This window comes from Ipomoea triloba, chromosome 15 (genome assembly GCF_003576645.1).
Source record: "Ipomoea triloba cultivar NCNSP0323 chromosome 15, ASM357664v1".
Classification (NCBI taxonomy): Eukaryota; Viridiplantae; Streptophyta; class Magnoliopsida; order Solanales; family Convolvulaceae; genus Ipomoea; species Ipomoea triloba.
In genome coordinates this window covers 11,716,774-11,732,503 of record NC_044930.1, presented here as the reverse complement: position 1 = coordinate 11,732,503, position 15,730 = coordinate 11,716,774, and the positions used below count along the sequence as shown (strand labels likewise).

General features: G+C 34.0%; 1 protein-coding gene across 2 annotated transcripts; it reads right to left on the bottom strand.

The window, feature by feature from the left end:
- Positions 1 to 325: 325 nt before the first annotated feature.
- Positions 326 to 12,132, bottom strand: LOC116006951. 2 transcript variants are annotated; one of them, XM_031247484.1, is made up of 11 exons: positions 11,677 to 12,132; positions 10,524 to 10,701; positions 4,255 to 4,936; positions 4,070 to 4,154; positions 3,505 to 3,592; positions 2,447 to 2,631; positions 1,939 to 2,071; positions 1,554 to 1,690; positions 1,367 to 1,441; positions 704 to 823; positions 326 to 619 (listed from the first exon to the last, which is right to left on the bottom strand). In XM_031247484.1, exons 2-11 carry the CDS (start codon positions 10,663 to 10,665, stop codon positions 509 to 511), a joined length of 1,758 nt encoding a protein of 585 aa, XP_031103344.1. In that variant the 5' UTR covers positions 10,666 to 10,701; positions 11,677 to 12,132; the 3' UTR covers positions 326 to 508. The 2 variants fall into 2 exon arrangements, with proteins under 2 accessions (XP_031103344.1, XP_031103345.1); XM_031247485.1 differs by having other exon boundaries at positions 11,698 to 12,132.
- Between the last annotated feature and the right edge of the window lie 3,598 nt (positions 12,133 to 15,730).

Here is a 15,730-nt window from a genome sequence, read left to right as displayed (position 1 = left end):
GTTTTACTTTATATGTTTTCAAATATATGTTCTTACTTTATATTTTATTATTAAAATATATTGATTTTATTACTTTATATTTTAATATGTAAACAAACATATTTAAATTTAAAACTATTTAAATTTTATAAAGATATCCTTTTTAGTTTTTTTACATTTATCAACTTTTTGATAAGCTAATTTTACCAAACACTTTTAAGAACATAACAACTAGCTTACCAGCTTTTCAGATTTCAGTTTCGAGCTTATAACTTTTCAGCTTTGAGCTACCTTTTTCAGCTAGGTTTGCCAAACATAACCTTAATTTATAGTAATAGAAATCTTCTTCCAGAGACTATTTACTGCAATTTTGATAAAATACTGGCCAAACTAAATTTAGAACTGCTATGCTCAATATCACTCTGCAACTAACAAGGTTCATATAATTGGTTTCTTAGAATTCGATTTGAAAGTTACTATATGCACATAACTAAATACATAGTCAGCATCAAGGCATAGGCAGAATGTGTCATTGCTCAAATTCAGCATCAAGGCAGACCACCCCATGGCTTGTTGGAGGACATTGTTCCTTTTTCTTGGTTTCCTTCTTGCCCTTTCTCGAGTTATCCATGTGTGATACCTACATATTCATCTGAATCATGAATCTACAACAAGAACAACAGCAGCAATAGTAATCCATAGACGGGGTGGGAGATTTTCATACAATGTGTGATTTCCACTCAATTTTGTTATGTCCATCGGAGACACCAGCAGGCTGTGTGTGGCCACGAACATGACGAAATATATGGATGAGAACAGCAGCATCAAGTGCAGCATATTCTAGCTGCATGCATGCACATTGATCATTAGTGATAAGGTTCATAGGAATGTGGAGAAAGAATTAATTCCAGCTGTAGTCCCGACTATAATGGTATTCCACTTTCAGTACCCAAGGGGGCAAATTTGGTCCTCAAACTACTGAAAATTATATAGAAATTGTCCATTTAGGGTTCATTTATTAGCCCTAATGATGGAATGACCATTTATACTATTTTGGTAATGCTATAACAAAAATTGGACACTTATGGTGGTCCTTCAAGTTTGAAGATTAGTGAAAGTTAGGAAAAAATGTCCCACCAATCATTTAACATTCAACAAAAATAGCCCTGTCCTGGATTCCCAATTATCAATAGTTAAGGGACCAAATTTGTATAAATTGATAGAGGCGTTGGTTACTAAACCTGAAGTAGTACTATAAGTAACTAAAACTGGAATTAGTTCTATCTAAATTGAAAAACCCCTTTTAAAATTTCTTACCATACAGGATGCTAAAGAGCCAAGTGTCCTCTAATATCAGTTTACTGGTTATGTAAAGCTGAGTATATACCTGATATTGAGTTAAAGGTCGTTGCTCCCAGTTGCTATTCCGTCTTGTTTTGTTCAAACCAGTTCCCAATATTTTCTGTGTCAGTACAACATACAAATGTGCTTTAGAAAACTCAGGGTTCTGTGTAAGTCAAGCTAATATACCTGCAAGGGAGGGAGGAAAGAGGGGAGGGGGGAGGTTGGAGTACCTTCGCTAGACCAGAAAGACCACCCCTCGGCTCTTTAAAAACATTCTGAATATCAAGTAGCATGTCATAGTGCTTAAAGCACTCCAGCCTTCCATAAGACCGAGCAAGTTGAGCCACATCACATTGAAAATTGTACCCTGAGAATGTCATAGATCATGATGACAGCAATCATTCAGTAATTCAGATCTAAGGCATTCTACAAATTGACAGAACAGAATAACAGCATAGAAAAAGATGGAATTCCCCAATTCTAATAAAAAGATACCAAACTATTATAAATGGTTCTGCTTTGGGACACTAGGAAGTAATTCAAAGAGGTGGGAGTCAAACTTGGATCTTCAATAGAAAATAATCATCTCCTAATAAGTAAACCAATCTCTCTTACCAAGTTTTAGTATTCTAGGAGAATGAAGTATTCGCACTAGGCAGTCATCTAAAATATCTGGAACATCATTGTATAGTTTTATGAGATCAAGTATGTAAGCCTTCCTTTCAGAAGCAATTTGCATTATAGAAACCTGTCAAATTTGTCAAAGAATTCTATTGTTAAAATATAAGATAAAAGAGAACAGAAGTGACATCTTTTCTTATTTACCAAAAGCATCACCTCTTTCGATGCAACAACTATATGCCCCAATCACAAATTTGTTCAACAAAAAACACAAACTCAATTGGAATGGTTTTAAACATGAAAAGTATACACATCTCAGTTCTTTTTATGATCAAATTACTTCTTTCTTATAATCAACTTGATTCTTAGAGCTGCAAAATAGCAGGTTTAAGTTTTCTCCAAGAATCACAGATTGCATCAAACATTATGAGTTATGACAGTGCTGATTTTTTATAAGATTTTGTTGCCCCAAGTATAAAAAATAAAAATGAGATACAGTAACCTTGTTAGGTAAGCTTCCCTTTTCATAATTAGGCTTCCATTCACAGTCAAGGCCCACGACTTTACATTCCTCAATATGGTGTGTAGCATCTTGCAAGCTCTTCACGTTGTCAACCCAAACAACTTCCTCAATAGACAATTCTTTAAGTTGCAAATAATGGCTTTGTACAGCACTTGCTTCAAGCTCTATAAAATATGAAAGCAGAGTACACATCAGAGAACAGAGGAGGGAGTAGTTTTACTCCAAGTACGAGTTATTTTGATTCTTGAATGAAAACATAAAGTCCGTCAAATGAAATCAAGTACAGAACAGAACTTTCCCAGAAGCTTAAAATATAATGTGTCAAGTCATCATATGCAGTAAAAATATTCCAATTCAATGTATGTAAACAAATTTAATCAGAGCCATAAAAATTTCAACTGAGAACATTTGCATTTAAGAGATCTCTTCCATAAGCTAAGAGCCCATCTCTGAACCTTCTACTCTGAAGATGTGTTCTTGCTTTTCAACCATCATTCATGCTCCCAATAGAGCATCCAATACAATAACCCAACTACATGTCTCAATCAACTAAAGCCTTAAATCCCAATCTAGTTCAGGCTGGCATTTGATTCAACAAAGGGTAACCCTACCACTTCCTAAACATCTCCTTTACCATGCATCCAATAGGTATATATTTTTATATGTCAAGATTATCTTCATTGATATTTCAATTTTTCCCAATAGTTTTTATTTATTTAATAGGTGCCCATTGAGCACTTGCTTCAATCAAGTTATTTCTGATGACTTTTCTTGTATTCCGCCTATGCATTTTAACATTCTCATCTCAAATCTCAATTATAATCAACGTATGAACATTTTGCTTTTAGCTTCACAAACTAAATGTCATAAATCATACAGGCTGTTTTCTTCTTTATGGGAATTAACCGGTCACATAAAACACTAGTGACGCTCAATGGCATGAAGATCTATGCATGGCCAACCATTTCTTAGATATTACTCCGTACTATTTAGATCATGTCTACAACTTGATATGTGAATAAGAAGAGTGAAAACACCTTTGGTATTTGTGAAACCTTCAAGGGAGTAGCGATTGCAGAGTTCTTCAACCTTCTCCATGTACCCAGCTTCCATGGCCAAATAAACCTTTTTTTTTTTACAATTAAAAAACAAATTCAGTTATTGCCTTATTGGTAACTTCAATCTTAGACAATAGAACTGGAAAAAGAGTAATAGGCACATAGCACGCCTGATTTGCCATGGTTATTAGGCAACCTTACTCCTTGAAGAAAAGTGATACAAAGTTTGAGAAATTACTAATCACTACCTCCATGATCTTAGTAATTATAGATGCATACACCACAGCAATATTTACTATTATATGACCTCATACCAAAGCCATTACCAATTTATTGTGATAGCAGTGATGTTAAAGAGCAGACACGTATATTCCAAATGTGGGAACAAATAAACATTTTTAGCTAGTTCTAATCTCTGTATATTATATTATTATGAATGCTATGACATGGGTTTTTCAGATGACTTACCAACAAAAAGGAAAAGCAACAAGACCACAGTTACATATAGCTCATTCAGAAAAGCCATTAGAGGCTGGCTACATACCAAATACTCAAGAAGTTGTCTATCATTCTTTGTCCTTGCCTCAGCAATATCCCAACATCCTTTTTCAGCAAGCTTCTTTAGTTTGCTGTTAATATTACCAGTTACTTTTCATAAAACTAGTGGTGCTTAATAGACAGAATATAAATGATACATGAGAGTAAGCAGAACTAAGTCAACTAACTTGCCTTTCTTTGCCTTGATGATATGCTTCTGGGAATTCTTCCCTCAGATTGTTTTTCCTTATGACCTCATAAGCATCATTTTCCAGTTTCCTGTCAATGTATTCCTGGACAAGTGTACACAAATATTGCTTCCCCATAAATGTTGCCCATTTTTCTGCTGCTTTGTAGTCTTTGTTATCCATCATTCTAAGTAGAAAAGACTCCTCCAGCCCCCGGAGAGAAAACTGCTCTAAGAGAGAAACTGCAGTCATATATGAATTGCAGTCTATCAAGTTTAAAATATATTGCTGAACAAATATCTTAGCTGTTTGCTGGCCAGTTTCATTATTTGCATGTGAACCACAGATAGCTTTCCCTATGTTTGATAGATCGACATTAAAAACTTCAACAATCTTGACCATAATCCTTTCATCATAAATCAGCCTGCGGCCAACAATGTCCAGAAACAATTTGGCAGCGCAACATTTTGCATCTAAGATATCCATCTGTGTACTTCCCAATTTCATAAAACGCCTAAGGGCAGATAAAATAAGATGAGAGAAACCTTCACAGTATGATTCGAATATTGGCAAAACATAGAGGCATTGAGCAGCAAAAACAGCAGGCCCAGGTTGAGGACCATTGTATAAAACTTGAACCACTACTTGTTGTAGAGCTCGAAATTTAGTAGTCGCCTTGCATGTTCCTACCAAATAAGTACATATTTTATGAGGGAAAAGAACAGTTGTAGATCCAACTGCTTTCAAGAGTTCATCTCATGAGTAAGCACTTGATAGTACATTGGAATTTAGAGAAATTTGAAACAGAAAAGGTTGTGTTAAAACCATTTTGTAAGAAAATTCTTTACGATAATACAGATCCCAAAACTTTAACCTAGGGAGCAAAATTATTTCTTGAAATGTTTGAAAAGGAATGCATGGAAAATAGTCAAATACCAATTTATATAAAGTTACAAAATTCTACAGAAAACTCTCCTTTGCATACTCCAAGAGAAATTAATTGAAGCAATCTTGCATAAGATGTCTCAATAACTTCCCTCTTAAGACTATCTTCATATTCAGCAAAAGTCACCAAAGCGGCAGTATATCAACAAATTGTGAAACCTCATTACCATTTCCCAAAAAATACGGATTCGAGAATATATTAATTAAACTGATATTTTGTTTCTAAAAATGTAAACACCAACCAGGATTTAATCCAAAGGAACCTTCCTAGCACTAACAACCCTAATTTATTCATGCAAATTACCAAGTACCTCGTTGTTAATTGCACATTTTAAAACTACTAACTTAATTACACAAGTTTCATTTGAAGCCTGTTAAGAATAGTAGAGAGGAATAGAATAAAGTTTGTCATCTTATTTCTTGCTAAGTTTCAGATTACACACCAAATATATAGGCAAACCAAAAGCATTGAAAGGGCACATAATAAATTCTAGACTGCCCAAGAAACCTAATACTCCGTACTTTTCCCAAGACAGCTAGAGTAAATGATTCCTATTTTCCAACACTCCCCCTCAAGCTGGAGCATATAAATCAAATGCTCCAAGCTTGCTACAAATGTACTCAATCCTAGGTCCTCAAAGGGCTTTGGTGAGAACATCAGTAAGTTGATCATTTGACCCAACAAATATAGCAATGATTTCTCCGGATGCAACTTTTTCTCGAATAAAGTGGCAATCAATCTCAATATGCTTGGTTCTTTCATGATAAACAGGATTCGATGCAATATGTAGAGCTGCTTGATTGTCACAAATTAACTTCATAAGACCAAGTTTATAGACATTGATTTCTGTGAGAAGCTGCTTAACCCAAATTAGCTCACATATCCCAAGGGCCATTGCTAGATATTCCACTTCAGCACTTAATCGTGCAACCACGTCTTGTTTCTTGCTTTTCCAAGACACAAGATTACCTCCAAATAGGATACAATATCCTGATGTTGATCTCCTATCCCAAGGACATCCAGCCCAATTTGCATCTGTATAACCAATAATTTTTGTATGTCCATGATCTTTATAAAGCAATCCTGTACCTGGTGACCTTTTCACATATTTTAAGATTATGATGTCTGCATCCCAATGACTCTGGCTAACCACACTAACCGCAAAAGAGATATCTGGACGGGTGATAGTCAAGTATATGAACTTGACAATTAATCTCCGGTATGGGTGTGTCAAGTATATCTTGGATTGGATAACGGCTCCCCTGTCCAGGAAGAAGTTTGACATTTGGGTCTATGGGTGTGTCATCTAGTTTGCAATTTGTCATATTTGTTTCTTAAAAAATATCCAACGCATATTTCCGTTGGGACATGTAGAAACCCTTTTTGGACTGAGCAACTTCAATACCAAGAAAGTACTTCAATTTCCCAAGATCCTTTATCTCAAAGTGTTGGAACAAATGCTTCTTAAGCTGATTTATTCCTTCTATATCATCTCCTGTTATAACAATGTCATCAACATAAACCACAAGATATATACTTTTTCAAAATAGGTGCTTATAGAAGACAGAATAGTCGACCTTGCTTTGAATTATGCCATATTGTTGAACCACAATACTAAACCCCCCAAACCAAGTGCATGGAGATTGTTTCAACCCATAGAGAGAGCATTTGAGGTGACAAACTAGATTAGTTCCCGTTTTAGCTATGAAGCCAGGAGGTTGCCCCATATATACTTCCTCCTTTAAGTCACCATGTAAAAATGCATTCATGACGTCCAACTGATCCTGGATGACTTAACGCCTCAACATTTTTGGGAATCGAGACAGTAAACAAACTTGTAATAAAAACACAATATGATGGGGACAATCTCTTTTGTGTAAGAAAATTATAGATATGATAAGGATTGCGAGCGGTCCTTTTACCTATTCGACTGGCGATGGGAGAGTTTGTCGTGGTGTCCTGGACCGTGTCAGTGGGTAACAATGATGTAGGACATGAATCAACTGGACGTGTACTCTCTTGGGAGTCTTGGCAGTTGCGGCGTTGGTAGGTGTACAGAAAAGGTGAGACATGTCTTTCCTCTTGAATGGTTGGCATTGGTATAGGACACTGGTTCAAAAAAGGTAGGAACAGGGAGAACTTCTGTGACTTCAATTGGTTCCTCTAGGAAATCAGACTCAATGGTAGAGGTAAAAGAGAAAAAAACGAGTAGTTTCAAAGAAGGTAACATCAGAAGAGGTATAGAAACGGTGTGTTTTAGGACAATAACACCTAAAGCCCTTTTGGAGAAGAGAGTATCCAATGAAAACACATTTTATTGCCTTGGCATCAAGTTTGTCATGCCCCGGTGAAGAATCATGAACGAAACAGGTACACCCAAAGATTCATAGAGGAAGCTTACAGAGGGGTTCTTGTGGGAGTAAGATATGAAGAGGAATTTTTCCCTGCAAAATAGAAGAAGGCATTCGATTTATGAGATAACAAGAATGCAGTATGGCATACCCCCAAAATTTTTTAAGAACCTTGTTGTGAATCAGCAAAGTACGGGCCGTGTCAACAAGATGTCGAATCTTTCATTTAGCAACTCCATTTTGCTGTAGAGTTCTGGCACATGAAGATTCATGAAGAATTCCATGGGAAGAAAAGAAAGAAGTGAAAGGGTCAGAAAAGTATTCTTTTGCATTATCACTACATAGGATTTTGAGAGATGCCCGAAATTGATTCACAATCTCATTGTAGAATGTTTTAAACACATCAAATAATTCAAAACGATTTTTTATTAAAAAGACCCAAGTGCACCGAGAATAATCATCAATGAAGACAACAAAATATGAGAATCCCAAGGTGGTTGAGACACGACATGGTCCCCAAATATCGGAGTAGACTAGGGAGAATGGGGCATTGGCTCTCCTATTGATCCTACAAGGGTAGGAGGTTCTTGAGTGTTTCCCAAGTTGACACGATTCACATTATTCTATGGTTTTTAATTAAGTTTGATAAACCAGGAACAAGTTGTCTTAATTTATTGAGATTAGGTTGTCCCAAACGACAAGGTGAAACAATAGTAGTGCAGGCTATGTTGTCCCGGGTGGAGCAATGAAGATAGTAGAGTCCTCGTGATTTATATCCCTTACCAATCGTCTTCCTCGTCTCTCGGTCCTGGATCACCACAGAATCAAGAAGAAAAAAAAAAGGTAACACAACAATTAAGGGAGTGTGTAAGTTGATGAATCGAAATAAGATTGAAAGGACAACCAAGAATGTATAGGACATTAGATAAAGACAAGAAATGAGTATCGACATTCCCAATTCCTTTAGCCTTTCCTTGTGATCCATCACCAAAGGTAACGGCAGGAAGTTTGTCCATAAAATCAATATGAGAGAAAAAATAAGGGTTACCAGATATGTGATCTGTGGCTCCAGGGTTACGAGTGTGTCATTGCTTGTTACAAAAATCACAAAAATCACAAAAACGAGATGATGGATTTCGTCCTCCACCTCGACCACCCCGATTACTTCCTCGACCTCTTCCTCTGTTGTAACCATGATGACCTTGAGTAGTAAGGGCCGAGCGATCAACTATGTTAGAGGATGGTGTATTTTCTTTGTAAACAGAAGAGACTTGAAGGAGTCTTTTGAACATTTCTTTGGTGTTTGGAATAGTTCCAAACCCAAGTATACTGTCCCAGAATTGCTCAAATTCAGGTTCAAGCTTAGCAAGAGTAAGGACAACAAAGAATTTGTCACGTTGGGAAAGCTGCTCCTCTGGTGATCCTCCAATAGGCATGAGCTTGTTGAATTCAGCCATAAGCCCTTGTATTTTCCCTAGAAATTTCTCCATTGGCATCTCTGACTTTTTGACATTTAGTATCTCACTAACAATGGAGTAAAAGCGAGAGATATCATTTGTGTAGAGAGATTGAGCATGCTTCCATATTGAAGAACAGGTTTTGAATGGCCTAAACATAGGAATCAAATCAGGGGCCACGTATTGCCATAATAGGCTGCATAGTTGGGCATTGACCCTCTCCCAAATGTCTTTTCCATGCTGGATTTCTGCTGCTGTGATAGTGAGATGGTCAACAACACCTTGACCCATAAACCATAGTTCAACTGCTGATGCCCAATCTTGATAATTTTGGGACCCAATGAGTTTAATAATCAAGTTTCCTAAGAGATTTGGGGCATAGACTTTAGGTTGGATAGGATGTTGGACACTGTTTAAAATCTCACCAGCCATATTTATTAGAAAAATGTGGTAAAAACACAATAGGGTCACAAACAAGAAGCGAGCTGATCTGGAGAATTTGGGTGGAAAAAGTCACCGGAAAAGGGGTTCACGCGCTAGCGCGTGGAGGCGCGTGAAGCCAAAGCTTCGACTGTGTGGTGGCGCATGGCGGCGTGTGCGGAGGCTGTTAGTGACCGGAAGAGGATGGCCAGGGTCGCCAACACTTCTCTAGATGGTTTGACACAGCAGTTTGTGAAAAGAAATTCCCCAGAATGGAAAAACGAGAGAAAGACGGTAGCAAGAACACAATTCACCTATGTTTATCTTAAGAATATTTCAGGTCCCAAAGAAGGTGGCTCTGATACCATGTTAAGAAATAGTAGAGAGGAATAGAATAAAGTTTGTCATCTTATTTCTTGCTAAGTTTCAGATTACACACCAAATATATAGGCAAACCAAAAGCATTGAAAGGGCACATAATAAATTCTAGACTGCCCAAGAAACCTAATACTATTCCCAAGACAGCTAAGAGTAAATGATAGATTGCTCAAGACAAGTATTCCTATTTTCCAACAAAGCCCAGGTGAAGTACCATGATTAGTCCCTATTCATAGTTTTTTCCAAGCATTCTTTCATGTATGATGGTCTTTCCCATGGCAGATAATTAACCTTTTCTGATCTGGTTTTCACTAAAAGCAACAAAATACTCCTTTATGTTACTTAGGATACTTGTTAGTCTAGAGTTTGATTTTTCACAGTATGTTACTTATACTCAACTATTAACAAATAGTTATACTTATACATATATAATCTTTAGGTAGGTAATTTATAGTTGGCTGTCAGAGTGTAGTTATATTGAACAAGGATTCCCAAGTCCATGCTTGGTTTTGGATGTCTACTTGAAGAGGTGGCATAAATCCAACTAAGCCGTGCAGTATTTTTCTGAAACATAATGGCAAAGTTGTAGAAGTTTTGTGCATTACTAGACATTTAGTAAGTACCAACAAAAGTTGCAATCAACAGTATGGGACTTGTAATATATGAGACAAAGGTAGTAACTAGTAAACAAAACAAAGCACAAAAAAATAAAGGATTTTACCACAAACATAGCATTCCTTCAACAGGTATAGAAAAACCACTGGAGAAACATGAGACAGATCATTGAAGGAATGTTTTGACAAATACAAAGGTTGATTTTTCTTCTTGTTAAGTCGGCCATCATCTCTCTTGTCCATCCACATGGTTAAGCACTTAAGCCAAAGGATGAGAAAACTATTCTGCATATTCAACAAGTTAATAAAGAGTCAGTTCCTAGGATATAACTAGCTATATATAAAAAGTGATGCACAACATAAATAGTTCCATATTCATTTACTGTTAGAGAAAATTCTATTTTCACACGAGTTGGCATTATCAATAAGATTCAGCAGAAGCTACAAGTTACTCCAAAAGAATGGCATAAAGAAAACTCTTTAGAAAACACAAAAATTGCAAATCAAAATAGCACATATTTTCTGAAAATAGAATGTAGATATTCAGGATATTTCATTCTTGCATTTTAACATAAAATTGTTTCCAATTATTTTACAGGGAGCAAGGGGGAAATGTCAAATGCCATGAAAATGAAAAGATTGAATAATCAGAACATTCATATAAGTATAAAACAAAACCTATAATCATGAATTTCACACAAAAACATGATACCCACCATGGTGGCATGGTCTGAATGGAGACATGACAACTTTATTGTGAAGTAAAATAAACTGCCACTTAGCAATTCATCAATCATGGATTAGACATACACCAAAAATAGCAACGTTTACAGGTTTCAAATAGGCCATTTTAAGTAGCTATATCACAGCTTATACTAACTAAAATTGGCATTACCAGAAACATACATATAATATAAAGATAGAACAAATCGAAACGCACAAAAAGGGGTTACACATCTGATCAATCATAAAAAGTATTCTGTTAGGAAATTCTGCATTAAATAATTAATTAAATAATATAAAGGACAACTCCACCATTCTAACAACTTAACCTTCCACAAATAGAGTAATCGATGAAACAGTTGAAAATTGAAATAACTTTTTTATACACCATAATACCATATAGCCATAGATTCTCACCCAAGAAAAAGCAAAAAGAGCCAGAAAAAACACATAAATGCATATACATATATACGCACACATGAATACAGTAATCTGAACGAAGAATTCTAAAGTAAAAATTGACAGCGTCTAACTTACGGCTGAAGTACGCGTAATCACCTATTTATCTCTGATCTTTTCAGCAATGTTTGAAGAGAACTTCCCAAAGTTGAACAACTTCACCCAAAAAAACCAGTGTACACGATTTTTGCAGAGTTTGAAATGCAAAAAAAAAAAACAGAAGATCAGAAAGGTGCAGAGTCCCTGATTCACACGCTCCAACAATGACGATCTTATGGCTCTAGGCAACGTAGAGAATGTATAATCCGTAGGCGTGCTTGTGTTTAAATTGAGTTTTTGTTAGGATATGAAACAGAGTTAAGAATTAGTTGCAGAATATTAGCCCAAAAAATCAGAAAAAATTATAAACCCTAGGAAGGAAGAAGCCAAAAGCTTTTGCTTAGCCAGAAATGGCAGTGGCTATTTTCCCTCTGGCTAACTCCCTCCTCTCCTCAGTGTTTCATGCGTTTTTGGATTGTTGTACTGAGCGGCGAGGGGAGTGGGCCAGCCGCTATATTTATGTTGCCGTGATGCTGTCCTTAAATGGAAACGTGGGTGATCACCGGGACTTTTCTGACTTTTTACCTTTTGGTTAGGCGACCTGTCTATCCTAATCCTATTCGATAAACCACCATGTTCAAATGTTCAATTGTTCAAATATAGTTTAAAATTGCTATTGCTATTGGGTGACTACGGCTCTGGTAAAATTTATTTTAGAGTTTTAGCTTATTTTAAACTTAAAAAAAGTAAATTATAAGCTCTGTTTGGTAAAAAATAAAGAGTTTAAATATTATTTTAAAGTAATATTTCAAAATAAGTTCTTGATTTTTTTATTTTTTTTTACTTTGTTTTTATTAATTTACAAAAATAATATCGTATACCTTTCATTAGTCAAGATTTTAATATCTTAGTTTATTCTTTTTTGTTTTTTACACTTATCAACTAATTCAACAATTAATTTTACCAACACTTTAATTTTAAATAATTAGCTTTTCAGCTTTCAACTTTCAACTTTCAGCTAGGCGTACCAAATAGAATCATACACTTGGATTCAAGTGTATATTGGTAAGATGGAATTGTAATTCTATTCAGCATTCAATTTGTGTAAGTAATGCATACTCATTCTTCTGACGCTATTCATGTTTGCAACTCATACAACAAAGCCAACACCTTTAAAGCTAATATAATTATGAAACTAAAACAACAATTACCCAAACTAACAATAATATTGTTGACATATTTTAGATTCAAATCGGTTCTTTTTGAAAATTAGTATTAGTAGCCCAGTTGTACATAATACACTACCAACAAAAAGAAACAGAAAAGCAATGAAGACGAAAACAATGACAAACACGTCCAAAAGCGAATTAATAAAAGTAGTATCTACTACCTAATACCATACAAACTACAATAAAAATGCAAACATTAAATTTAATGTCAACTATAATGAAGTTCTCATGTATAATATTACATTGATATACTTTGAATTATTTATTTATATATAAACATTGGACATTAAACCACTTATGCAATGCGTGTAAAAACTAGTTTCCTTAATAAAAGTGAACGATTCCTAAGAAATGCCATGTTTTAATTGTCTTAAATATTTTATTTAGAATATAATGCATCTGAATAATATATATCGACTAAATGCACACACATATATATCAGTTGCTATGCCATGGATCTGGGTCCACCTTGCAAGGTAAATTCAGGTCTATTTTTACACTTTAATAATTTCATATTCACAATTTCATAATTCCATGTTTCATAACTCTATTCTATGTTCACAAATTCATAATTTCATGTTCACAATTTCATAACTCTATGTTCATAATTGCATAACTCTATATTCAATAGTATAACACAATTTTTGAATCTATATAACAAAATTGTGAATATAGAGTTAAAAAATTATGAATATTAAGTAATGTAATTTTGTATATTAAAATTTAAAATTGCAAAAATAGAGTTTTTAAATTTTAGCCAAAGGCCTTATGGTCAAGCGGCATGAAGTGGTTCTCCCAAGTGGGAGGTCATGGGTTCAAGCCTCAGTGGGGGCAATGTTGACTTTGTTGGACTTCAGTAGGTGTAGTACATAGGTCTGCATAGCTGTGTTCTGTGTAGACCACGATTCAAAACGATGTCGTTTTGATTTTAAAAAAATATTTGCTCCACGCGTGTGTTAGAATTAGGGGTAAGATAATGTATTTTATGAGTTAGAATAATGTACTTTATGCGTTAGAATAATATACTTTATATGTGTTAGAATAATAAAATTTATGGGGTAAGGTAATATATTTTATGAGTTAGAATAATGTACTTTATGTGTTATAATAATGTATTTTATGAGTTAGAATCATGTGTAATGTGTTTTATGTGTTAGAATAATGACATTTATGGAGTAAAATAATGTATTTTATGAGTTAGAATAATGTACTTACTGTGTTAAAGTGTATTTTATGAGTTAAAAATTTTAGAATAAAGTATTTTATGTATTTTTTTAGCGTGATCCACACAATAATGATGGTACATATTAGTGACCAACTAACCTGCGAAATTATGATATTGGTTACAAATTAACTTAAAGGCATTAAATGGTGATTATCCCACAATTATGCCCTACCATCATCATCTCATCATTCACTCTATAGCTAACCAAAAAGGGTCATCAATTCTACCATTATTGCATAGTTACCATAAGAAGTCATGGATAAAATTAATTAAAAAAAAAAAGTAATTTTCACTATAAACAATAGTTATATCTTAGACCAATTTTTTCAACGTAAATTTATTTTTTCTACTTTTTTTCAGTTTTTCTTTGTGTACAAATAAAATTAATGTATAAAAACATATTATTAAAAAAGCTTTTATTGAAATTTGTTAAATTACACACAAATCAATATATATTTTTCAAATTTTTAATTAATTTACAAGTCCGCATAAAGACACTATTGTAAGTTAATAAAGACACTACACTATTATAGGTTCATAGCTTTACAATTGCATGTTTATAAAATTACTATTGCAAGCTTGTAAAGTCACAAATGTAACTTGAAGGAGAGAAAGTAGGATATATAATTAATAATTAATTTGATAAAAAATAAAATAGAAATAAAATTACCATGTTAACCTTGTTATTAACACCCAACAAACAGAATTCTTAACAAATGACTAAAGTGGGTAAAATCATTAAAGTCGATGACTAAATAGAGTATAAAAAGTCACTTAGGACTAAATTGAGTAAAACCACTATAGTCGAGGACTAATTAGGTATTAACTCATTTAACTTTTGATCCAAAATATAAGAAAATGCCTTTATGTTGTAAAAATTTCACCGCACTTTACGTTTGTTACTTTGAAGAATTTTGAAATTTTTTTAGTTCTATTGACCCTGTTACTACATGACTTCCCATTTAAGAGAGTCACTTCATGCCGCTTGACCACAAGGTCTTTCGCAAAATATTTTGAATTAAAAGTGATAAATCAAAATATAACATTATAGGAAAAAAATTATCATTAAAATTAAATTAAATCAGTAAAATTAGAGTAAATCCCTTTGACATACTTGATTTAAAAAGAAAAACAAATGGATTGATGGGACAATTTGGTCTATTTCAAATAAAAGTTTATTTGAGACCACACAAAAAAATAAAAATAAAAATAAAGAGACAAAAGAAGCTCAAGTACAGCATGAGATATTCAACCCTCAATTGGAATGGTTCATTTGCTCTGTCCATCATTTTCAGCATAAATCCATATATGTGCTGTCATATCCCATAACGAATTTGTCATAAACAGGGTTATAGAAGTGACATCTTAACTACATCATGTGTAATATATAAACTACTATTTTTATCCGTGCGATGTACAGAATAAATTATGTTATTATTAATTTAAATAAAAATATGTTAAAATGTACAATATAATAGCATAGTCGGACTTTCATATATTTGGTCAAATTTTTAATTTCATAGCATACAAAAATGTATAAATACTGAAAAATATTTTGATATTATCAAGTAAAAAATGGTGATAAGTGCCAAAGATGTTATATTTTGTAGGGTGTTTTGAAGGCATTTTGTGCCATAAT

Excerpts from the sequence above, each read along its gene's own strand:
- LOC116006951 (XM_031247484.1), bottom strand. The coding sequence starts at position 10,665 with ATGTGGATGGACAAGAGAGATGATGGCCGACTTAACAAGAAGAAAAAT. Across the intron at positions 1,691-1,938 it reads TCCTAGAATACTAAAACTTG|GGTACAATTTTCAATGTGAT; the intron begins GTAAGAGAGATT and ends TGACATTCTCAG. Across the intron at positions 620-703 it reads TTGAGTGGAAATCACACATT|GTATCACACATGGATAACTC; the intron begins GTATGAAAATCT and ends ATGAATATGTAG.